Genomic DNA, 23,598 nt, shown 5'->3' with positions numbered 1-23,598 from the left:
TATCAGGATTGTAGATGTCACTCCTTCAGCCAGCATTAAAGTGTAATGAGTTCCCATGAATCGACTCTGGTCTGTATCTTCGTGCTCGTGCACGTTGCTCAGGGATCCGTATCCGGAAGGCACGAAAATCCAGCTGTTAAAAAAAAAAAAAGAAGAAATAAAGAAGACGGGCGTCAACACGCCAACGTGGTTGGTTTTCACTGCAGCCGTGCTCGTAAACTTACAATCACTTAATTCCTCCTAATTGATTAATTACATGGTGACTTCACATGTCTGATTTATTTAAAACAAAACGCAGCGATTCAGGACCAAAAAGCTGCGTTAAAAACCGTAAAGTGTTGCATGTTTTTGGTCATTGAACGCGTCCACATTTTAAACTGTCTGTTTGCGTCGTAGACCGAATGGTGGCGGTATTTATTTATCAATCGCTCACGTAAGTATAAAGCAAAAGGAAGCCTGACGACGGCGTTGAGATGCTTCCTAACCTGAAGGGGAGGAGGTGAGAGATGAGGTGCAATGTTCTCCCGGTTCCCTCCCTCCTGGGGAGAGAACCCTTCCCTGGAATGCACAAACATTCCAGGACCGCTTGCTCACACGTCAACGGCTCCTTCAGTGGTGCTGGTTTGTTTTCCACTGGTGGGGCTCAGACTGGTGGGACGCTCCCACAGCGTGGACCAGTTTGAATGTGCACTGGTAGAAGTTTTTAGGACCCACATGTTTTAGGCCAATTCTGTCTTTTAATAGTTTTGCTTTGAAGCATGTGTGTGTTTTTCCAGCTGTTTTCAACCACTGCTGTGAAGACCGAGGCAGTAAAAAGAGAGAAGTCGTAGTCGGCGGCTAAATGCTCGTTGCCTCGTTTGTGTGGTTTCACACGTTCTTCTGTCTTTTTCTTCCGTTTGGAGACGCTCGAGGCCGCAAGCAGGTGACCTCAAACCAAAGGTCCATTATTTGTTGGATAATCAATTCGGTGTGATTGAGATGAAGAATCGTCTGAGCAGGAGGTTCATTGACGTCCTGTTGAGGACCTTTCCTCATGCGTCTCAGGAGGGCTAAAGCCTTTGGGTGCTATTGAACCTTCGCAAAGTCCCGCCCCCAATTTAAGGCCGGCCACCAATCACCGATCCGCTCTGGCCATGGTGACAGCTGTCCGTCTTTGCTCCCGGGAGTCTCGGACGTTCTTCATCTTCAGGCTGGTTTAGTGGTTTAGTGGATTTGGAGCTCGTCGGTGGGAGTTTAAAAGGAGATGCACGTTTCTACGTAATAAACCTGTTCTATTAAACGGTGTTCTTTAATATAAGTCTTCTGTCTTTCCAGGCGATGAGGTGGTTCACCTTTTACACTTTATACTTTTAAAAAAGGGAGAAGCTAATCTTTATATCCTTCAAACACACCTTATAGACCCCTTCTGTCTGCGTGTCACCCTGCTGGGTGTCCTGTTGCTGTGGTCTGTCTGTGTGGCGTTGGACCAGCAGCTTGTTGGGGGTCTGGAACCATAAACTGAGGACTAGAATAGGTTTATGTTTGGTGCCCCGCCCCCCAAATGAAATCCTGCTGTGATGTCATCAGTTAACGTGCATTGCTGAGCAAAGTCTACATCCTGGTCCTTGGCACAGCGGCTTGACTTGAGACAAAGAGCCACTTGTTCTCGGTGACGTGAGAGTGACAGAGTGCTGCCTGTTGCCAAAGTGATCTGAATGAGCAGCTCAAAGGAAACTCACGGGAAGGCCGGGATCCTCCACGAGCCGTCCTTGAACCTGCACTGGGTTCTTTGGGTTGCATTTGAGGGAACACTTGAAAGACGTGGTCGCCGTCTTCGGAGCTCTCATCGGGACCCGTGAACATCAGGCGTCTGTTGTTCCCCAAGAGGAGAGCGTCCAGCCTGTAGAGATGGGCTCTGCAGGTGGTCTGCAACAAGGAGAAACCTGCCTCCCCGTAACAAGAGATTCATGGGAGCTGATGAATGTGTTGGACTGTACATGAAGGAAGTTATTTCTGTTAAATACACAAACGTGCACTCATCAATTTAACAAGCATTTGAACCTGGCTTTGTCCAACTCTCACATATCTGTCCATGTATAAAGATGTGCTCATAGTGGATGAGATGACGCCTCATTTGCATATTTCAACATAACATTTGAGAACCTGTGGTGACGTGAGTGGTCAACCGGTGGAGGTTCACGGTGATCCTATAACCAGACGGCCCTCCAGACTCTCCAGGAGCCCCGTGGTGATGTCGTTAACTAAAGGGGGAACAGCAGCCATTGTAGTCTAATTGGCTGTTGAGCCCTCCTCCAGGAGAACAGATGCCTCTGCCCGGTGTCACATTGCAGCACGCGCCATAAGCTCTTAAGTGGTTATGGAGGAGGGGCCGTGTCGGGTCGATGGCACATCCTCCAAGAACCCCAAATCCTGAACGGGCTCCTCTTGAACACCGGGCGTCCTTTGGGTCCTGAGCAGCTCACCAGCCACGTGGTTCACCACACACTGCAGATCTAAAGGCATATGAACGTTGCTTCTCAACATGTTATAACGTGTGCACGCTGCATTCAGGAAGCGTTACGCCAACGCTCTTATTTTCATTATTACACATGAACAACTCTGATTCTTCACCCGCGGGCAGAGCGCCGTCACATCCCTGGAAAGCTTTGGTACGCTGTTCCTTTAATAGGTTGGCACACATTGGTGTGTAACCCCCCCCCCACCACCACCACCACACCTCTAATCCCTCTCCTGGTCTGAGCTCAGCTCAGTCCGGACCAGCTCGTCCTTCACATGTCAACAAGCTTATGACTGGTCCATCTGCACATTTACCTGCTACACATTTATCATACAACTAATTAACACTTCAGACGTCTTGATGTTCCCGTCTTATTTGACTTGATCTGTAAGATAAAAGTTCTGCTCCTTTCTGGATGTAGAGAACTCAGTTATGATGACGTCAATCATAAAAAAGAAGTTGGAAAAAGATGGAGGCTCCACGTGTTGTCCAGCCTCTCCTCTCTATCTTTATCCATCTATCTCAAAGGTCCAGGTGTTCTCTTTTTCTACTTATTTATAATATAATACTTAAATAAATTACAAAAGTAGCAGATTTGTAAAAACAAATCTGTGAAGTTATTACAAATATATATATATATATATATATATATATATATATATATATATATATATATATATATATATATATATATATATATATTAATAATAAATAAGATTATCTAGCGTAACAAATAAAAGCAGAGGTATAATCTTGAGGCTGGATTCATCAATCAATATGATGATGAGTTCAGGGGAAAGATCCATAAATGGATTTAGAGGCAGAAATCTTCTGCTTGCTGTACAACTCGACCTCAGCGTCTGCTCTGGAATGTAGGAAGTAAGCCACTCTGTAATTACCCCCTGGGCCCGCCTCTCCTGGCCACTCATTGGCTAGCAACGGAGTAGAGGCCTTGGTCGTAGCCAATGGCAAGCTCCCTCTTACCCCCACCCCCCCCCTTTTTTTTTTTTTTTTTTTGTGAACAGGAATCTGTGCCAGTCGCTGAAAAAGCTTCGAGGCGAGAGAATGCTTGTGGTAGTGACTGAAAAGAACGATCGGTTCCAGCAACCCCCTCCCCCGTCCACACACACACACACACACACACACACACACACACACTCAAACGCAGCAAGAAGGCCTCGCCACTCACAGGGTGCCTACGCTAGTTCTTGCAGAGCAAAACAATCTTTAGGTCCAACCATGCATGTAATGAGAGAGATCTTCCTCAGGTTCTCGTCAGTGTTGCTTCCTCACGTTCCTCATGTCCTCTCCTTCACGTCACATCTGTCTTGAGGTGTTGATGATGTCCTCACGTTCCTCACGTCTCCTCCTTCACGTCACATCTCTGTCTTGAGGTGTTGATGATGTCCTCACGTTCCTCACGTCTCCTCCTTCACGTCACATCTCTGTCTTGAGGTGTTGATGATGTCCTCACGTTCCTCACGTCTTCCTCTCCTTCACGTCACATCTCTGTTTCCTCTGTCTTGAGGTGTTGATGATGTCCTCACGTTCCTCACGTCTTCCTCTCCTTCACGTCACATCTCTGTTTCCTCTGTCTTGAGGTGTTGATGATGTCCTCACGTTCCTCACGTCTTTCTCTCTTCACGTCACATCTCTGTTTCCTCTGTCTTGAGGTGTTGATGATGTCCTCACGTTCCTCACGTCTTCTCCTCCTTCACGTCACATCTCTGTTTCCTCTGTCTTGAGGTGTTGATGATGTCCTCACGTTCCTCACGTCTTCTCCTCCTTCACGTCACATCTCTGTTTCCTCTGTCTTGAGGTGTTGATGATGTCCTCACGTTCCTCACGTCTTCCTCTCTTCACGTCACATCTCTGTTTCCTCTGTCTTGAGGTGTTGATGATGTCCTCACGTTCCTCACGTCTTCCTCTCTTCACGTCACATCTCTGTTTCCTCTGTCTTGAGGTGTTGATGATGTCCTCACGTTCCTCACGTCTTCCTCTCTTCACGTCACATCTCTGTTTCCTCTGTCTTGAGGTGTTGATGATGTCCTCACGTTCCTCACGTCTTCCTCTCTTCACGTCACATCTCTGTTTCCTCTGTCTTGAGGTGTTGATGATGTCCTCACGTTCCTCACGTCTCCTCCTTCACGTCACATCTCTGTCTTGAGGTGTTGATGATGTCCTCACGTTCCTCACGTCTTCCTCTCCTTCACGTCACATCTCTGTTTCCTCTGTCTTGAGGTGTTGATGATGTCCTCACGTTCCTCGCGTCTTCCTCTCCTTCACGTCACATCTCTGTTTCCTCTGTCTTGAGGTGTTGATGATGTCCTCACGTTCCTCATGTCTTCTCCTCCTTCACGTCACATCTCTGTCTTGAGGTGTTGATGATGTCCTCACGTTCCTCATGTCTTCCTCTCCTTCACGTCACATCTCTGTCTTGAGGTGTTGATGATGTCCTCACGTTCCTCACGTCTTCCTCTCCTTCACGTCACATCTCTGTTTCCTCTGTCTTGAGGTGTTGATGATGTCCTCACGTTCCTCACGTCTTCTCCTCCTTCACGTCACATCTCTGTTTCCTCTGTCTTGAGGTGTTGATGATGTCCTCACGTTCCTCACGTCTTTCTCTCTTCACGTCACATCTCTGTTTCCTCTGTCTTGAGGTGTTGATGATGTCCTCACGTTCCTCACGTCTTCTCCTCCTTCACGTCACATCTCTGTTTCCTCTGTCTTGAGGTGTTGATGATGTCCTCACGTTCCTCACGTCTTCTCCTCCTTCACGTCACATCTCTGTTTCCTCTGTCTTGAGGTGTTGATGATGTCCTCACGTTCCTCACGTCTTTCTCTCTTCACGTCACATCTCTGTTTCCTCTGTCTTGAGGTGTTGATGATGTCCTCACGTTCCTCACGTCTTCACCTCCTTCACGTCACATCTCTGTTTCCTCTGTCTTGAGGTGTTGATGATGTCCTCACGTTCCTCACGTCTTCTCCTCCTTCACGTCACATCTCTGTTTCCTCTGTCTTGAGGTGTTGATGATGTCCTCACGTTCCTCACGTCTTCCTCTCTTCACGTCACATCTCTGTTTCCTCTGTCTTGAGGTGTTGATGATGTCCTCACGTTCCTCACGTCTTCCTCTCTTCACGTCACATCTCTGTTTCCTCTGTCTTGAGGTGTTGATGATGTCCTCACGTTCCTCACGTCTTCCTCTCTTCACGTCACATCTCTGTTTCCTCTGTCTTGAGGTGTTGATGATGTCCTCACGTTCCTCACGTCTTCCTCTCTTCACGTCACATCTCTGTTTCCTCTGTCTTGAGGTGTTGATGATGTCCTCACGTTCCTCACGTCTTCCTCTCTTCACGTCACATCTCTGTTTCCTCTGTCTTGAGGTGTTGATGATGTCCTCACGTTCCTCACGTCTCCTCCTTCACGTCACATCTCTGTCTTGAGGTGTTGATGATGTCCTCACGTTCCTCACGTCTTCCTCTCTTCACGTCACATCTCTGTTTCCTCTGTCTTGAGGTGTTGATGATGTCCTCACGTTCCTCACGTCTTCCTCTCCTTCACGTCACATCTCTGTTTCCTCTGTCTTGAGGTGTTGATGATGTCCTCACGTTCCTCATGTCTTCTCCTCCTTCACGTCACATCTCTGTCTTGAGGTGTTGATGATGTCCTCACGTTCCTCATGTCTTCCTCTCCTTCACGTCACATCTCTGTCTTGAGGTGTTGATGATGTCCTCACGTTCCTCACGTCTTCCTCTCCTTCACGTCACATCTCTGTTTCCTCTGTCTTGAGGTGTTGATGATGTCCTCACGTTCCTCACGTCTTTCTCTCTTCACGTCACATCTCTGTTTCCTCTGTCTTGAGGTGTTGATGATGTCCTCACGTTCCTCACGTCTTCTCCTCCTTCACGTCACATCTCTGTTTCCTCTGTCTTGAGGTGTTGATGATGTCCTCACGTTCCTCACGTCTTCTCCTCCTTCACGTCACATCTCTGTTTCCTCTGTCTTGAGGTGTTGATGATGTCCTCACGTTCCTCCCGTCTTCTCCTCCTTCCCGTCACATCTCTGTTTCCTCTGTCTTGAGGTGTTGATGATGTCCTCACGTTCCTCACGTCTTCTCCTCCTTCACGTCACATCTCTGTTTCCTCTGTCTTGAGGTGTTGATGATGTCCTCACGTTCCTCATGTCTTCCTCTCCTTCACGTCACATCTCTGTCTTGAGGTGTTGATGATGTCCTCACGTTCCTCACGTCTTCCTCTCCTTCACGTCACATCTCTGTTTCCTCTGTCTTGAGGTGTTGATGATGTCCTCACGTTCCTCACGTCTCCTCCTTCACGTCACATCTCTGTCTTGAGGTGTTGATGATGTCCTCACGTTCCTCACGTCTTCCTCTCTTCACGTCACATCTGTTTCCTCTGTCTTGAGGTGTTGATGATGTCCTCACGTTCCTCATGTCTTCCTCTCCTTCACGTCACATCTCTGTCTTGAGGTGTTGATGATGTCCTCACGTTCCTCACGTCTTCTCCTCCTTCACGTCACATCTCTGTTTCCTCTGTCTTGAGGTGTTGATGATGTCCTCACGTTCCTCACGTCTTCCTCTCCTTCACGTCACATCTCTGTTTCCTCTGTCTTGAGGTGTTGATGATGTCCTCACGTTCCTCACGTCTTCCTCTCTTCACGTCACATCTCTGTTTCCTCTGTCTTGAGGTGTTGATGATGTCCTCACGTTCCTCACGTCTTCTCCTCCTTCACGTCACATCTCTGTTTCCTCTGTCTTGAGGTGTTGATGATGTCCTCACGTTCCTCACGTCTTCCTCTCTTCACGTCACATCTCTGTTTCCTCTGTCTTGAGGTGTTGATGATGTCCTCACGTTCCTCACGTCTTCCTCTCTTCACGTCACATCTCTGTTTCCTCTGTCTTGAGGTGTTGATGATGTCCTCACGTTCCTCACGTCTTCCTCTCTTCACGTCACATCTCTGTTTCCTCTGTCTTGAGGTGTTGATGATGTCCTCACGTTCCTCACGTCTTCTCCTCCTTCACGTCACATCTCTGTTTCCTCTGTCTTGAGGTGTTGATGATGTCCTCACGTTCCTCACGTCTTCCTCTCTTCACGTCACATCTCTGTTTCCTCTGTCTTGAGGTGTTGATGATGTCCTCACGTTCCTCACGTCTTCCTCCTTCACGTCACATCTCTGTTTCCTCTGTCTTGAGGTGTTGATGATGTCCTCACGTTCCTCACGTCTTCCTCTCTTCACGTCACATCTCTGTTTCCTCTGTCTTGAGGTGTTGATGATGTCCTCACGTTCCTCACGTCTTCCTCCTTCACGTCACATCTCTGTTTCCTCTGTCTTGAGGTGTTGATGATGTCCTCACGTTCCTCACGTCTTCCTCTCTTCACGTCACATCTCTGTTTCCTCTGTCTTGAGGTGTTGATGATGTCCTCACGTTCCTCACGTCTTCCTCCTTCACGTCACATCTCTGTTTCCTCTGTCTTGAGGTGTTGATGTCGTACGCCAGCCGCTCGTTACTCACGGGGTCTGATCGTTTATTGTTGCATCAGGTCGTATTCGTTGTTATCGGTTGCCTACAGCTGTATGAACACAACACAAATGATGTATCTGTAATTTAACTTAAAGTCTGAATTCATGTTTTGTCGGTTCTCTTCTCAAGAGAGTCGGGGCTCGATCGGCGCTACGCTAACGTAGTTAGCAGCTCGAACGGTGCTACGCTAACATAGTAGCTCCATCAACACACAAAATACGTAGACGTAAGTACGGCGTTATTGATAGATATATATTGCCGAGACCTCCTCTACGAGAGGATGAGATTAGAGCTGGTGATATATTGACGGGCTGGTCGACTGATATATATCGATGAAATGTATATTGTAATGCTTATTGAATGCATTTTTATGAATCTGTATTCATGTTGTAACTTTATAGCTTGCAGAAAGCTCAAAGGTTTGTTTGTGGAGGTGAAGGAACGACCAGTAAGGTTTCTCCTCACCTGGCGTCTCGTGCAGTAAAAGCTTCACAGTTGTGAACACCTGCTCCTCCTCCTGGACGCTTCTATTCTAGGAGTTTGCTGCGCTGACGAAGGAGGTGAACGTGTGCCGGGAGCATCTCCTGGAGAAGGAGGAGGAGATCGCAGAGCTGAAGGCGGAGAGGAACAACACACGGGTTAGTCTGCACACACACACACACTGCATCAAACAAGGGTCACACATTGAGGCCCTCCAGTCTGTTTTGGCTGGTTGTCATAACGACGCTATCCTGTAACCCTCGTCACACGTTGTGGGCGGTGCACGTGGCTCAATCCCTGGAATACATTCTGACACGTGCCCATAATACACCATCTTCAGCTTCAGGGGTGTTAATCAGGGTTCACACACAGAGGAGCTCCGTCATGGGAGTGTGCACGTGGGCGCTGAGGGGTTTCTAACCTGCGGACCTTCTCGCCCGTGCAGCTCCTGTTGGAGCACCTGGAGTGCCTGGTGTCTCGCCACGAGCGCAGCCTGAGGATGACTGTGGTGAAGAGGCAGGCCCAGTCCCCGGCCGGGGTCTCCAGTGAAGTGGAGGTCCTCAAAGCCCTCAAGTCCCTCTTCGAGCACCACAAGGCCCTCGACGAGAAGGTGTGTGTGTGTGTGTGTGTATGACTCAGGTGTGTGTGACTCAGGTGTGTGTGTGTGTGTGACTCAGGTGTGTGTGACTCAGGTGTGTGTGTGTGTGTGACTCAGGTGTGTGTGTGTGTGTGTGTGACTCAGGTGTGTGTGTGACTCAGGTGTGTGTGTGTGTGTGTGTGAGACTCAGGTGTGTGTGTGTGTGACTCAGGTGTGTGTGTGACTCAGGTGTGTGTGTGTGACTCAGGTGTGTGTGTGTGTGACTCAGGTGTGTGTGACTCAGGTGTGTGTGTGTGTGTATGACTCAGGTGTGTGTGACTCAGGTGTGTGTGTGTGTGTGACTCAGGTGTGTGTGTGTGTGTGTGTGACTCAGGTGTGTGTGACTCAGGTGTGTGTGTGTGTGTGTGTGAGACTCAGGTGTGTGTGTGTGTGACTCAGGTGTGTGTGTGACTCAGGTGTGTGTGTGTGACTCAGGTGTGTGTGGGTGTGACTCAGGTGTGTGTGTGACGTGTGTGTGTGTGTGTGTCTCCTGGTTTCTGCAGGTGAGGGAGCGACTACGCGTCGCCTTGGAAAGATGCAGCGCGTTGGAGGAGCAGCTCACCATCTCACACAAAGAAGTGAGAGAACCTCTTTACTCCATCCAATAATAACCTTTAGGTACATAAACATCCATAATGCCGTGCATTGACCAGGAATGTAAAGGTCGTCTTCATCCTCCTGGTCCTACTGGTCCTACTGGTCCTACTGGTCCTACTGGTCCTACTGGTCCTACTGGTCCTACTGGTGCTACTGGTCCTACTGGTCCTACTGGTGCTACTGGTCCTACTGGTCCTACTGGTCCTACTGGTGCTACTGGTGCTACTGGTGCTACTGGTCCTACTGGTCCTACTGGTCCTACTGGTGCTACTGGTGCTACTGGTGCTACTGGTCCTACTGGTCCTACTGGTCCTACTGGTCCTACTGGTCCTACTGGTGCTACTGGTCCTACTGGTCCTACTGGTCCTACTGGTGCTACTGGTGCTACTGGTCCTACTGGTCCTACTGGTCCTACTGGTGCTACTGGTCCTACTGGTCCTACTGGTCCTACTGGTGCTACTGGTCCTACTGGTGCTACTGGTGCTACTGGTGCTACTGGTGCTACTGGTCCTACTGGTGCTACTGGTGCTACTGGTGCTACTGGTCCTACTGGTGCTACTGGTCCTACTGGTGCTACTGGTGCTACTGGTCCTACTGGTCCTACTGGTGCTACTGGTGCTACTGGTGCTACTGGTCCTACTGGTGCTACTGGTCCTACTGGTCCTACTGGTGCTACTGGTCCTACTGGTGCTACTGGTGCTACTGGTCCTACTGGTGCTACTGGTCCTACTGGTCCTACTGGTGCTACTGGTGCTACTGGTGCTACTGGTCCTACTGGTCCTACTGGTGCTACTGGTGCTACTGGTCCTACTGGTGCTACTGGTCCTACTGGTCCTACTGGTGCTACTGGTCCTACTGGTGCTACTGGTGCTACTGGTGCTACTGGTCCTACTGGTGCTACTGGTGCTACTGGTGCTACTGGTGCTGCTGGTCCTACTGGTCCTACTGGTGCTACTGGTGCTACTGGTGCTACTGGTGCTGCTGGTCCTACTGGTCCTACTGGTGCTACTGGTGCTACTGGTCCTACTGGTCCTACTGGTGCTACTGGTGCTACTGGTGCTACTGGTCCTACTGGTCCTACTGGTGCTACTGGTCCTACTGGTGCTACTTCCATGAAGGTTTCTTCATGGACCTGAAGAGCAGAGGCACCGTGATGGAGGTCCTTTTTTATTTATTGTTTATGTTCCGACTCTCATCCATCAACCTGAACGTCAAAGATCGAGAAACTTTTACGCACACGGAGAGAAACAAGACGTCTTTTTTAAAGAGGTCTCTCCTGTTCTGACTCTACAGAGAAGAGATGCACACACACACACACACACACACACACACGAATGCTAAGAGGTCTCCGGGCCACTGTGTATTGAATGGGATTAAGATTGACAAAAGGGCCGGAGGATCTTCTGGAAGTGTCCTAGATTTCCTCTCTGCTTCATGCTGCAGTCATCTTTTGTTCCTGGGAATCAGCCGAGGACCCCACACACACTCTCACACACACACACACACACACACACACACACACACACACACACACTCTACTTGCTCTAGTGAAATGTGATAAAAGGAGTCCTTCAGTGCTGAACCAGATGATTGTTGATGGTTAACGAGGTGGTGTTTCCTCCAGTTGTCTTACCTCAGGGAGCAGAGCAGCCAGAAGAGAGGCCTGGCGGATGGAACCAGCGAGGTCAACCACACCTCTGAAAACACGCCCAGCACTAATGGCAAGGTGAGGTGACTTCAGTGTGTGTGTGTGTGTGTTAGACAAGCTCACTGTTCCTTGTGTCTGTTTAACGTCTGTTCATGACATTAAATCCTAACTCGGGATGAAAATAGTTCAATGTGTCGTTAAATATAAAGCAGCAGTGTGAACTTTCATGAAGTGCAGTTGTGAGGTCTTTTTAGTCTCAGAAGGAAACATAAACATACCTTTATCACACACACACACACACACACACACACACACACACTCTGAGCTCTACAGGTTGAAGTGTTCCTGTCTGGCAGTGATGAGCTCTGCTCCGTCGGCTCCACGTGCACAGACTGGAGGAGGAGGCTGTAAAACAGTCAGTTCTGCAGTCTGTCTCCCCGGACCTGTTGCTGGACCCGCTGGAGGGAAGGGGGGCCCGGGAGAACCAGAACCAGGACTGAGAGGGGCAGACTGTCAGACCCTGCTGCAGTAAAATGAAGTTTTCTAAAGAGACCCTGGTGCTCAGAGACACTACCACTTTAGTCCACAGGGGGCACCAGAACCAACACTACCACTTTAGTCCACAGGGGGCACCAGAACCAACACTACCACTTTAGTCCACAGGGGGCACCAGAACCAACACTACCACTTTAGTCCACAGGGGGCACCAGAACCAACACTACCACTTTAGTCCACAGGGGGCACCAGAACCAACACTACCACTTTAGTCCACAGGGGGCACCAGAACCAACACTACCACTTTAGTCCACAGGGGGGCACCAGAACCAAAACTACCACTTTAGTCCACAGGGGGGCACCAGAACCACACTACGAACCAACACTACCACTTTAGTCCACAGGGGCACCAGAACCAACACTACCACTTTAGTCCACAGGGGGCACCAGAACCAACACTACCACTTTAGTCCACAGGGGGCACCAGAACCAACACTACCACTTTAGTCCACAGGGGGCACCAGAACCAACACTACCACTTTAGTCCACAGGGGGCACCAGAACCAACACCACCACTTTAGTCCACAGGGGGCACCAGAACCAACACTACCACTTTAGTCCACAGAGCGAAGACAGACTGCAGAACAAGCTGTGAACACGAGATGAATTGATTGTTTTATCATACTGGATTACTAAGAAGTCCTACGTCTGTGTGTGTGTGTGTGTGCACGTCCTGAAAAGCGCCCGTTATCTCCCACAGCGCTCGTCGGACGGCTCGCTGAGCCAGGAGGAGGAGTTGGGTCACGGCTTCGGGTCGGTCGGTGAGCTCCAGGACGTCGTGGACCGGCAGACGTCCGATCTGGGCCAGATGAAGGAGCGCTTGGCCGCTATGGTTTCACGCATCAACGAGCTGGAGGAGGACCTGGACACGGCCCGCAAGGACCTCATCAAGTCCGAAGACGTGAACACGCGGCTCCAGAGGGACCTGAGGGAGGTAAGGAGATCAAAGGACATCTGTATCCAGACGAAACAAGTAACCGTGCAGCAGATTGTAAGATATTTATACAGTTTTACACACATTTATTGTTTGTGTTATTGATTAATTCCAGTGGTGGAAGAACTACTGAGATCAGGAAGATGTACTTTCATCCAGATGGGCTCTTTAGTTGTTGCATTATAAATGATCATATTATTATTATTATTATTATTATTATTATTATTATTGACACAGTAACATGTGAGATGTATTTTAGATGATAATATAGCTATATTTGTATACCGTTTGGTGGTTTAATTTACTGTAAACATTGTATTGCATGTAGAATATCCCCCTGAAACGTAGCGCAGCAGGAAGTGGTATGAACATGAACATGCACGTTTGTTTCAGTCGATGGCTCAGAAGGAAGACATGGAGGAGCGCATCACCACCCTGGAGAAGCGCTACCTGGCCGCTCAGCGGGAGGCCACCTCCGTCCACGACCTCAACGACAAGCTGGAGAACGAGGTGGCCAACAAGGACTCCCTCTACAGACAGGTGGGCCCTTTAAGAGAGATCCGGAGGGTCTGTTGGGACCGGAGGAGGAAGGAAAGGTCCTCAAGATGAACACATGCTAACATGCTAACATGCTGTATTTCACAATAGTGTGAATATTCACATTTTTGTTTTATTCAATGAGGAAAACCTGTAATACAGCAATATATCTAAATCTGTCTGTCTGTATACCACACTATATTTATTTATATATATTTATTTATTGAGGCTGCAGCTTCTTCTACCCCGGCTAATGAATTCCTGCTGTATTCATTCACACACACACACACACACACTGGCTTGTTTCTTTACATGTTCTGGCTGAGATGGAGACGTCTCTCTTCTTCTGGGTTTTTATCCGTCTTTGTGTCGTTATGAATGCTCTCTTCCTCCCTTCCTGTCTCCTTCCCTCCCTCCCTCCCTCCCTCGAGGTCTCACACGGTCTTTGACGCGCTCGCTAACTCGCTGTGTTTGTTTGTTTGTTGTAGACGGAGGACAGAAGCCGGCAGCTCCAGGAGAAGCTGGAGCTGGCAGAGCAGAAGCTGCAGCAGACCATCCGCAAGGCGGAGACTCTGCCGGAGGTGGAGGCGGAGCTTGCTCAGAGGGTGGCGGCCCTCACAAAGGTACCAGCACCTGTCCTCATTCATAGCAACACTCCCCAAACCTTTGGTTGGACTCTCCCCTGACATCCATGAGAGTGAATTATTCTTAATGATCCTCTTATTCAAGAGACAGGAGTGTGACTTTAGAGTTTGAAAGCCTTGGTTCAGATCCTCCAAAGTCGCACAATAAGGACACATAGTTGTTTTATAGTTAAACTCACCGTCATGACTCACCGTCTTTTCTCCTCGTTGATCCATCATAACATCATCTGGTGTGTCATAACTCCCCTGGTTGTTTTATTGCTGCTCATAGGTTTGTCTCCTGCTTTGTCGTCAAGCTGAGAAATGTTCCTCCGTTAGCTTCCCCGTCACGTTCCTCCGTTAGCGTCACGTTCCTCCGTTAGCGTCACGTTCCTCCGTTAGCGTCACGTTCCTCCGTTAGCTTCACGTTCCTCCGTTAGCATCACGGTCCTCCGTTAGCTTCACGTTCCTCCGTTAGCTTCAGTCCTATGTGTGTGTGCACGCCCGTTATCTCCCACAGCGCTTGTCGGACGGCTCGCTGAGCCAGGAGGAGGAGTTGGGTCACGGCTTCGGGTCGGTCGGTGAGCTCCATGACGTCGTGGACCAGCAGACATCTGTCATGACTCATTCTAGCTTCACGGCCCTCCGTTAGCTTCACGTTCAAGTTCCTCCGTTAGCTTCACGGTCCTCCGTTAGCTTCACGGTCCTCCGTTAGCTTCACGGTCCTCCGTTAGCTTCACGTTCCTCCGTTAGCGCCACGTTCCTCCGTTAGCTTCAAGTTCACGTTCCTCCGTTAGCGTCACGTTCCTCCGTTAGCTTCACGGTCCTCCGTTAGCTTCACGTTCCTCCGTTAGCGCCACGTTCCTCCGTTAGCTTCAAGTTCACGTTCCTCCGTTAGCTTCACGGTCCTCCGTTAGCTTCACGTTCCTCCGTTAGCTTCACGGTCCTCTTCCCTGAAACGCAGAACACTCTTCTTGTTTCTTGTTTGGTGTCGAACACAAACAGGAAGTAGCTGCCGGAGCCGGCTGTGTCTCAGAAAGAGAAATACATGTTTACCAGTTCTAGTTCTCAACATGCGTCATTTAACTTGTTAGTTTTATTTTGCAGTAATCACAAAGCACACGCATCCGTCGGTTGTGTTGAGGTTTTTCTTGGCTCCACCTCTCAGATGTAGATATTTACATGTGAACCAAAAACTTGCTGGTTTCCAGTTTTTTTCATAATATTTAAAAAAAATGTTGTGCTACAAAATAAATAAAAGCTAATCGCACTATCCAAACAAAACATTTTATATTCACAAAATCACCACGTGCCGAATAACAAGTGATATTAGAGTGCATGTTGCCGTAGTCACTGAGAGGATTACATAAAGACACAAAGATATTTGTATGTATAATGTGTATTATCTTAATATCTCAGGCAGAGGAACGCCACGGCAACGTGGAGGAGAGACTGAGGCAGCTGGAGGCCCAGCTGGAGGAGAAGAACCAGGAGCTGCTCAGGGTGAGGAAGAGGAGGAGCCTCCAGACGCTCTGAATAAGGAGAACCCTTTTAATGTAACTTTAAAGAACCGGCGTGTTTGTGTTCAGGCGCGGCAGCGAGAGAAGATGAACGAGGAGCACAACAAGCGCCTCTCGGAGACGGTCGACAAGCTCCTCTCAGAGTCCAACGAGAGGCTGCAGCTTCACCTCAAAGAACGGATGTCTGCTCTGGAGGACAAGGTGAGGAGGAGGAGGAGGAGGAGGGTGGTGAGGGGAGGAGGAGGGGGAGGAGGAGGGTGGTGACGGGAGGGGGAGGAGGAGGGTGGTGACGGGAGGAGGAGGAGGAGGGTGGTGACGGGAGGGGGAGGAGGAGGAGGGTGGTGACGGGAGGAGGGTGGTGACGGGAGGAGGAAGAAGAGGAGGAGGAGGGTGGTGGTGGTGGTGGTGGTGGTGACGGGAGGAGGAGGGTGGTGGTGGTGGTGGTGGTGACGACGACGGGAGGAGGAAGAGGAGGAGGAGGGTGGTGACAGGAGGAGGAGGAGGGTGGTGGTGGTGGTGGTGACGGGAGGAGGAGGGTGGTGGTGGTGGGGAGGGGGAGGATGAGGAGGGTGGTGACAGGAGGAGGAGGAGGGTGGTGGTGACGGGAGGAGGAGGGTGATGGTGGTGGGGAGGGGGAGGGGGAGGGGGAGGAGGAGGAGGAGGATGAGGATGAGGAGGGTGGTGACGGGAGGAGGAGGAGGGTGGTGGTGACGGGAGGGGGAGGAGGGTGGTGACGGGAGGAGGGTGGTGGTGGTGGTGGTGACGACGGGAGGAGGAGGAGGAGGAGGAGGAGGATTCAGCTGGTTTCTGTGTCTCCTCAGAACGCCCTGATCAGAGAACTGGAGCACACCAAGAAGCTGATTGAGGAGTCTCACCATGAGAAGGTGAGGGAGGTTCCTCTTCTCTGTGGTGGAGACAAACAAACACACTCGTTAGAAGTTGTAAACTCTTTGAACACTAAATTAAATCTTTTATTGCGTTTGAGTTTTCATCATCTCGTCACATGAACGTCTCGCTCTAGAACCCATAGAGAACCGACGGCAGAACCTTTACAACCTTATTGTTGTTATCATTGAGAACCTTACGGCTTGGTACTGGGAGACTTTGTGACCCCGTGTCTGTGGATGCCCCCCTCCTGCAGGAGCAGCTCCTGATCCAGATTGAGACCATGAGGGCGGAGCAGGAGCAGCAGGGGAGGAGCAGGAGCAACTCCCTGCTCCACGGGTGAGCCGGCTGTCACCTGGAGTTCAGGCCTTCAGCCTCTTCTGATTGGCTGTTGTGACTCGTTGTTTATTTCGCCCCCAGACGCTCTCAGCTGGGCAGCACTCCAGACTTCCGGTACCCGGTGTCGGCTTCCTCGATGATGGACAGCAACTCGGACCACTACGGCAGCGCTCTGGTGCTGAGGCGGCCTCAGAAGGGCCGGATGGCGGCGCTGAGGGACGAGCCGTCCAAGGTGAGCTGTTGTCCTGTTTGTTTGTTTACCTCCGAGTTTAAAGAACGCTGCAGGCAGTTAGCCGATCTAACGCTGCACCGAATTCACCAGATCACTCATTTAACCTTGAGATTTACTTCTGGTTTACTTGTTTCTACGTAAGGAGCATAAACCAGACAGACTACGGCTTGTTTTTATCACTTTAAAATGTTGTTTTTTCTTTTTTAATACTTTTATTGACTTCTTCCTCCTGTTTCTGTGTGATGTTTGGTTCTGTGTGATGACTGTTTCTGTGTTTTGGTTCTGTGTGATGACTGTTTCTGTGTGTTTGGTTCTGTGTGATGACTGTTTCTGTGTGATGTTTGGTTCTGTGTGATGACTGTTTCTGTGTGATGTTTGGTTCTGTGTGATGACTGTTTCTGTGTGTTTGGTTCTGTGTGATGACTGTTTCTGTGTGTTTGGTTCTGTGTGATGACTGTTTCTGTGTGTTTGGTTCTGTGTGTTTGGTTCTGTGTGATGACTGTTTCTGTGTGTTTGGTTCTGTGTGATGACTGTTTCTGTGTGTTTGGTTCTGTGTGTTTGGTTCTGTGTGATGACTGATTCTGTGTGGTGTTTGGTTCTGTGTGTTTGGTTCTGTGTGATGACTGGTTCTGTGTGATGACTGGTTCTGTTTGGTTCTGTGTGATGACTGGTTCTGTGTGATGACTGGTTCTGTTTGGTTCTGTGTGATGACTGGTTCTGTGTGATGACTGTTTCTTCTGTTTCTCTGCTTCCTCTGGACTGCAGCGACATGTAAGTCTTTGATGTTTTGGGTGAATCACTCTCGTGTACCGGCTAACGTCCACAACTCGGCTAACGCCCACTTCTCTCCTGTCCAACGTCCTTCCTCCTCTGCGGTACCGCCCCCCCCCCCTGATTGGTCGACTCCAGGTGCAGACCCTGAACGAGCAGGAGTGGGAGCGCATGCAGCAGGCCAACGTGCTGGCCAACGTGGCCCAGGCCTTCGAGAGCGACATGGACGCCTCGGACCTGGAGGACGACCGGGAGACCATGTTCAGCTCCGTGGACCTGCTGTCACCCGGGGGCCAAGCGGACGCCCAGACGCTGGCCCTGATGCTGCAGGAGCAGCTGGACGCCATCAACAACGAGATCAGGTGCCCCCCCCCCCAAGCTCTGTGGTCTTTCCCCCTTCAAAATAAAAGTCCTGCTCCCTCTCTGGAAACGGAGAACTAGAACGTCTTTAGTGCAGAAGAACACGGTTAGTGACATAAATCATTTAAAAGAACGCAAGTTGTACAACCATAAATATCAAAGGTGTGTTTCCAATGTAGAGAAAAGAAGTTTCACTGAGGAGCTACAGATGTTTACAGAATCTACAATTCACAGTTTATTTTAGGCGACATTTTAAATGAGACCTAAAGAATAAATGCTTAAAAAAATTATTTATTTATCACAATTTAAAGCTTTGTTTCCATTGCTTTTTTCTGAAGGAAGCGCTCGTCACACATGACGCGTTTAAGGACCATCGGACAGATGAGCGTCTGCTAACAATGCTCATCTGACTCCCGGCTGATGAATAATGTCGTTTTTGGTGTAATGTCTGAAGAAGACGTGCTTTCCAGCCCCGCTGAGGGGGGGTTTTGGGTCGGGAGGGTGTTAACCGAACTCCTTCGTCGTTGCAGAATGATCCAGGAGGAGAAGGAGAACACCGCCATCCGGGCCGAGGAGATCGAGTACCGGGTGGGCAGCGGCGAAAGCCTGGGGGGCCACTTCCGCTCCATGAGCTCCATCCCGCCGTCACTGTGCGCCGGCTCCCCGCCGGGCTCCGGACACTCCACCCCCAGACGGGTCCCCCGCAGCCCCAACAGAGAACTGGACCGCATGGGGGTCATGACCTTGGTAAAAGCTTGTTTATCTCCACGTTGTTGTTGTTGTCGTCGACGTGAGTGTGTAACCATGTGTGTCACTGCCCTCGCCTGTAGCAGTATTGCTATGACCCCGTCGTCATCCAGAGCTCCCAGCAGACAGTCACTTACCTGCCGCACGGTGCAGCGCACGCCTGTAGCTTTGCTCCCTACTTTCAGGTACCCCCCCCCCCCCCCCCCCCCCCCGGTGGGTGCAGTCTGCCTCCTCTTCCTCCTCTTCCTCCTCTTTGTTCCTTATGAGAAGAATTAATGGCCGATCACGAGGCTCAAATCCATCGTTTTAAAGCTCGAGCGGTGCACAGCTTTTCTGTCACGTGACGAGGAACAACCAATCAGAGCCGGCTTCTTCTGTAAGAACCTCCAATGAACACGCGGAGGTTCTTTCCTCCAGTGGGTTCATGAAAGGATCTTTTTAAAGATGGCGGCTCAGCTTCAGTTCTTCACAGGATGTTGAGTCAAAGTGACGCTCCTTTTTCTTTTTATGACGAACAGAAAACATTGATTTGGCTTAGAAACTGTAGCGAGCACACACACACACAGACACACACAGAGACACACACACAGACACAGACACACACACACACACACAGACACAGAGACACACACAGACACAGACACACACAGACACAGACACACACAGACACACACACAGAGACACACACAGACACACACACAGAGACACACACAGACACAGACACACACAGACACACACACAGAGACACACACACACACAGACACAGAGACACACACAGACACAGAGACACACACAGACACACACACACAGACACACACACAGACACACACACACACAGACACAGACACACACACACACACACAGAGACACACACACACACACACAGAGACACACACACACACAGAGACACACACACACACACACACACACACAGAGACACACACCGACACACACACACACACACAGACACCCGAGGATCAGCTGTTCCACTAGGAACTCAGGTACCTGAGTTATTTGAGTTCCTAGTGGAACAGCTGATCCTCGCTTTGAGGTGGAAGGTTTAGTTCTCGTTGGTTCTCCCCGTTAGACTCTGAGCTGGCGTTCCTCGTCGGTTCCTTTTGGGGAACGTGTGATCTGGAGTCCAAGCGGAGCGTCTGCTCGGTCCCCAGAAGGAGCCCCGCCCCTTTTTCCATCTGCGTGTCATATTTGTTGACGTTGTGGATAAAGAAAAGAAGCTCCGCCTTCAAAGCCTCCTGAAAGGAGGAGAGGAACATTGGGGTGGTTCCTCGCTCCCTAATCTCTTCCTCTGTGTCCGACGAGGAAAGGAGGAAAGGAAACGACCGATTAGGGATCTCCTATGGGGAAGAATACTCTACCAGAGAACTGTGGCCCCATGATGGTTTATGATGCCAGGCCGGTGAGGAATGCAGTGGAAAATATGACGATCTGCTTCATAAACTCTGCCACACTTCATTTGTGTTTTATTATCACCAGTTAAACTTATACAAACACTATTTATAGGAGCACGATGAGCTTTGAGGCGTTTTAGGAACTGGAAGTCTGAACTTTCTGCCTGTTTAGCAGCCAAATCCTTTAATAAGCCTTTAATACTCCACTTCTTCCTCTACAGTGTGTGTGTATGAAGTAGTTAATGGATTCCCCATGATTACAATCCCTCCTCTGCATCGTGGACGTATTATGGTCTTACTCTTTGTGGTCATTCCTCCGTTCATTCTGTTTGTGCGCCCTCTGGTGGCGAGAAGGAGAATACTGCAGCGACCGGCACGTTGAGCGTGAACTCCTCTTTGTTCACACGTGGAGCTGAAGTCAGTTTCCTCTTCCTCAGCTTCAGATGCAGGCTGCACCCGACCTCCAGCGTGGTTGTTTTGACGTGTCTCCTGCAGACTTTCAAAGAACTGCACAATTTAGACTGTGTGTGAACTCTCTATCTGGCTCTGGTTTCCTGTGTGTGTGTGTGTGTGTGTGTGTGTGTGTGTTGCCTCGGATCCACCGGTCTGTTGTGAGTCTCACTAACGGCTTGTTTTGTCTCCTCTCTCCTCTTTCCTTGCCCGCTTCAGCCTAGCGACCTGCGCAAGCACCGCAGGAAGGTAAACTAGAGCGTCCCAACTTGACCCCATCAAGCTTCACTTCCTTTTCTGCTGTGTGTGTGTGTGTGTGTAGAACGACGTGTTTATTCATTCCATATCATCACATGCGGTTCTTAGACATTGTGATATATATATATATATATATATATATAGTCCCTCACAGTGTGTTGAATGACGATGTCGTGGTTATTTGTTGTCTCCGCGGTGAAACGGGTCAGAATGAAGCCCCTCCCCTAACGTGTGTCTCTGTAACGCAGTCCTCTCAGGACGACAAGGCCACCATCCGATGCGAGACGTCGCCGCCCACCACGCCGCGCTCCATGCGCCTGAGCCGGGAGGCGGGGCACGCCGCCAGCCACGAGGACATCCGAGGGTAAGAAAACGAGTCCCGTTCGGTGACGGTTCTGGTGTGACGGTTCTGGTGTGACGGTTCTGGTGTCACGGTTCTGGTGTGACGGTTCTGGTGTCACGGTTCTGGTGTGACGGTTCTGGTGTCACGGTTCTGGTCCCGTAGCCTGGGGGGCCTGCAGGACGGCCAGGGCAGCGACCCGAGCAGCAGCAACAGCAGCCAGGACTCCCTCAACAAGGCGGCCAAGAAGAAGAGCATCAAGTCCTCCATCGGGCGCCTCTTTGGGAAGAAGGAGAAGGGCCGGCCCAGCCTGCCCGGCAAGGACTCCCCCGGCCAAGGTGAGGCGCCGCAGAGCACCGGCTCAGGTGAACGCCGCCGCCACAGCGCCACGCCTCTGAACCGAAGTGTGTGTGTGTGTGTGTGTGTGTGTGTTCCCAGCAGGCACTCCTGAGGCAGAGAGCTCTCCTAAGGACGGCTTAGGGATGGGCACCCTGGGGGGCCCCGCGGAGAAGAACAGGAAGCTGCAGAAGAAGTACGTGTCATCCTATCAGCCACACACACACACACACACACACACACACACACACACACAGTTTAACCGTCAAAAGGTGAAATAAAGTTTCCCTGCCGATCGTTAGCGGTAAAAATAAAACACGCGATCAGGAGTTCAGCGTTGTTGTTTACGTCCGTTGATCCATGATGATGCAACATGTTGACCAACACTCACTCTCCACCCTCTCACACTCCTCACTCTCCACCCTCTCACACTCCTCACTCTCCACCCTCTCACACTCCTCACTCTCACACTCCACTCTCCACCCTCTCACACTCCTCACTCTCCACCCTCTCACACTCCTCACTCTCACACTCCACTCTCCACCCTCTCACTCTCCACCCTCTCACACTCCACCCTCTCACACTCCTCACTCTCACTCTCCTCACTCTCCACCCTCTCACACTCCTCACTCTCACTCTCCTCACTCTCCACCCTCTCACACTCCTCACTCTCACTCTCCTCACTCTCCACCCTCTCACACTCCTCACTCTCACTCTCCTCACTCTCACTCCATCAGCTCTTCTTCCCACTGCAGTTTACTCCAGAGGTTATTTATTTTTCCCCCTATTCTGTTTGATAAACGTATTTATTAATATGTTTTGCTTCCACGCAGCTCGTAGATTAGTTAATTCTTTCTCTCTTTATTGTTTTGTGAACCCCCTCTTCTTCTTTTTGTATCATCCCCCTCTCATTCCATAGTCCCAAGACGGGGTAAGTTGGTTCATATTGCTTCTGCTTTACCTTTTCTTCTCTCCGGTAACTCAGAGGACCCCAAACCGCTCGTCCCTCCGACTGCCTGAAGGCTTTTCCACGCTGCTCTTTACCCTGCGCTCCACAGAGGAGCTTAACTAACAAGAGTGTGTGTGTGTGTGTGTGTGTGTGTGTGTGGCACAGTTTTCCTATTGAGCATGAAGTTGCAACTATGGGAAAGATAACTAACCAGTTTATTATTATTATTATTATTATTATTATTTATCTTTTAAAACTTCTGGACAAGAAATCAACTCGACTGGTTCCGTTTGTTGCTTTTGGACAAATCTTTTAATCCTTTTATTTATTCAAACTTATTTTAACTTGACTACACATTGAGAGACCTTATTTACATATTTATTTCATATATAGGGTAGAAATACCAAGACAAAAAGAATCCCAGGTGCCAAACTTAAATATATGGCAATACTATTATTTATTTTATTTATTTATTTATTAATTACACACACACCTAAGGCAATGACAAATGAATCAACTAAAGCCAGACCCACAAGGAGGTGAAATGGGGAATTTAATTGTCCTGGACAATAGAAACCTGGAAAGCATTGTTCTGCATGTGGCTTCAGGTCCACAAAGAGGAACAACGGTCTTTTCCAAGCTCATTAAAACATCCGTCATCATTACCAGTGATGCTCTCCAGAGCCTCAGCTGGTGTTCAACACTCACCGTAATCCAAGAGAAGACACATTGCCTCAACCTGCCCAACAGATGTTTACGTGGCCCACAGCGCCCTCTAGTGGTCCAACACGCTTCACTTCAGAGCGTCGGCTCTTTGACCCTGAATTACACAAAACTCCTCAGACCCTGAATCTGAGGATCCTCTACTAAATATTCCTTATTGTGCATGAAGTGGATGTACAGCCTTTAGAAGTGGCCCCGCCCTCTCTGCATGCCACGCCCCCTACAGCCGTA

General features: G+C 49.8%; 1 protein-coding gene across 10 annotated transcripts in view; it reads left to right on the top strand.

Moving 5' to 3' along the window:
* Positions 1 to 23,598, top strand: part of ppfia1 (PTPRF interacting protein alpha 1) — a 46,691-nt gene that overhangs the window by 6,000 nt on the left and 17,093 nt on the right. For 5 of the 10 annotated variants that reach the window (XM_034529695.1, XM_034529701.1, XM_034529702.1 and 2 more), the window contains 18 exons: positions 8,574 to 8,675; positions 8,963 to 9,127; positions 9,658 to 9,732; positions 11,376 to 11,477; positions 12,655 to 12,888; positions 13,282 to 13,428; positions 13,914 to 14,048; positions 15,468 to 15,551; positions 15,638 to 15,769; positions 16,390 to 16,452; positions 16,710 to 16,792; positions 16,874 to 17,024; positions 17,934 to 18,157; positions 18,686 to 18,902; positions 21,268 to 21,383; positions 21,525 to 21,697; positions 21,798 to 21,891; positions 22,615 to 22,626. In XM_034529695.1, the coding sequence (XP_034385586.1) occupies positions 8,574 to 8,675; positions 8,963 to 9,127; positions 9,658 to 9,732; positions 11,376 to 11,477; positions 12,655 to 12,888; positions 13,282 to 13,428; positions 13,914 to 14,048; positions 15,468 to 15,551; positions 15,638 to 15,769; positions 16,390 to 16,452; positions 16,710 to 16,792; positions 16,874 to 17,024; positions 17,934 to 18,157; positions 18,686 to 18,902; positions 21,268 to 21,383; positions 21,525 to 21,697; positions 21,798 to 21,891; positions 22,615 to 22,626 (2,309 nt within the window). The remainder of the gene's footprint in view (positions 1 to 8,573; positions 8,676 to 8,962; positions 9,128 to 9,657; positions 9,733 to 11,375; positions 11,478 to 12,654; positions 12,889 to 13,281; positions 13,429 to 13,913; positions 14,049 to 15,467; positions 15,552 to 15,637; positions 15,770 to 16,389; positions 16,453 to 16,709; positions 16,793 to 16,873; positions 17,025 to 17,933; positions 18,158 to 18,685; positions 18,903 to 21,267; positions 21,384 to 21,524; positions 21,698 to 21,797; positions 21,892 to 22,614; positions 22,627 to 23,598) is intronic. The other 5 variants (XM_034529704.1, XM_034529703.1, XM_034529699.1 and 2 more) reach the window with 3 other exon arrangements.

This window comes from Cyclopterus lumpus, chromosome 3 (genome assembly GCF_009769545.1).
Source record: "Cyclopterus lumpus isolate fCycLum1 chromosome 3, fCycLum1.pri, whole genome shotgun sequence".
Lineage (NCBI taxonomy): Eukaryota > Metazoa > Chordata > Actinopteri > Perciformes > Cyclopteridae > Cyclopterus > Cyclopterus lumpus.
Note: the sequence above shows the minus strand (reverse complement) of the source record. Positions and strands in the feature narration are given on the sequence as shown.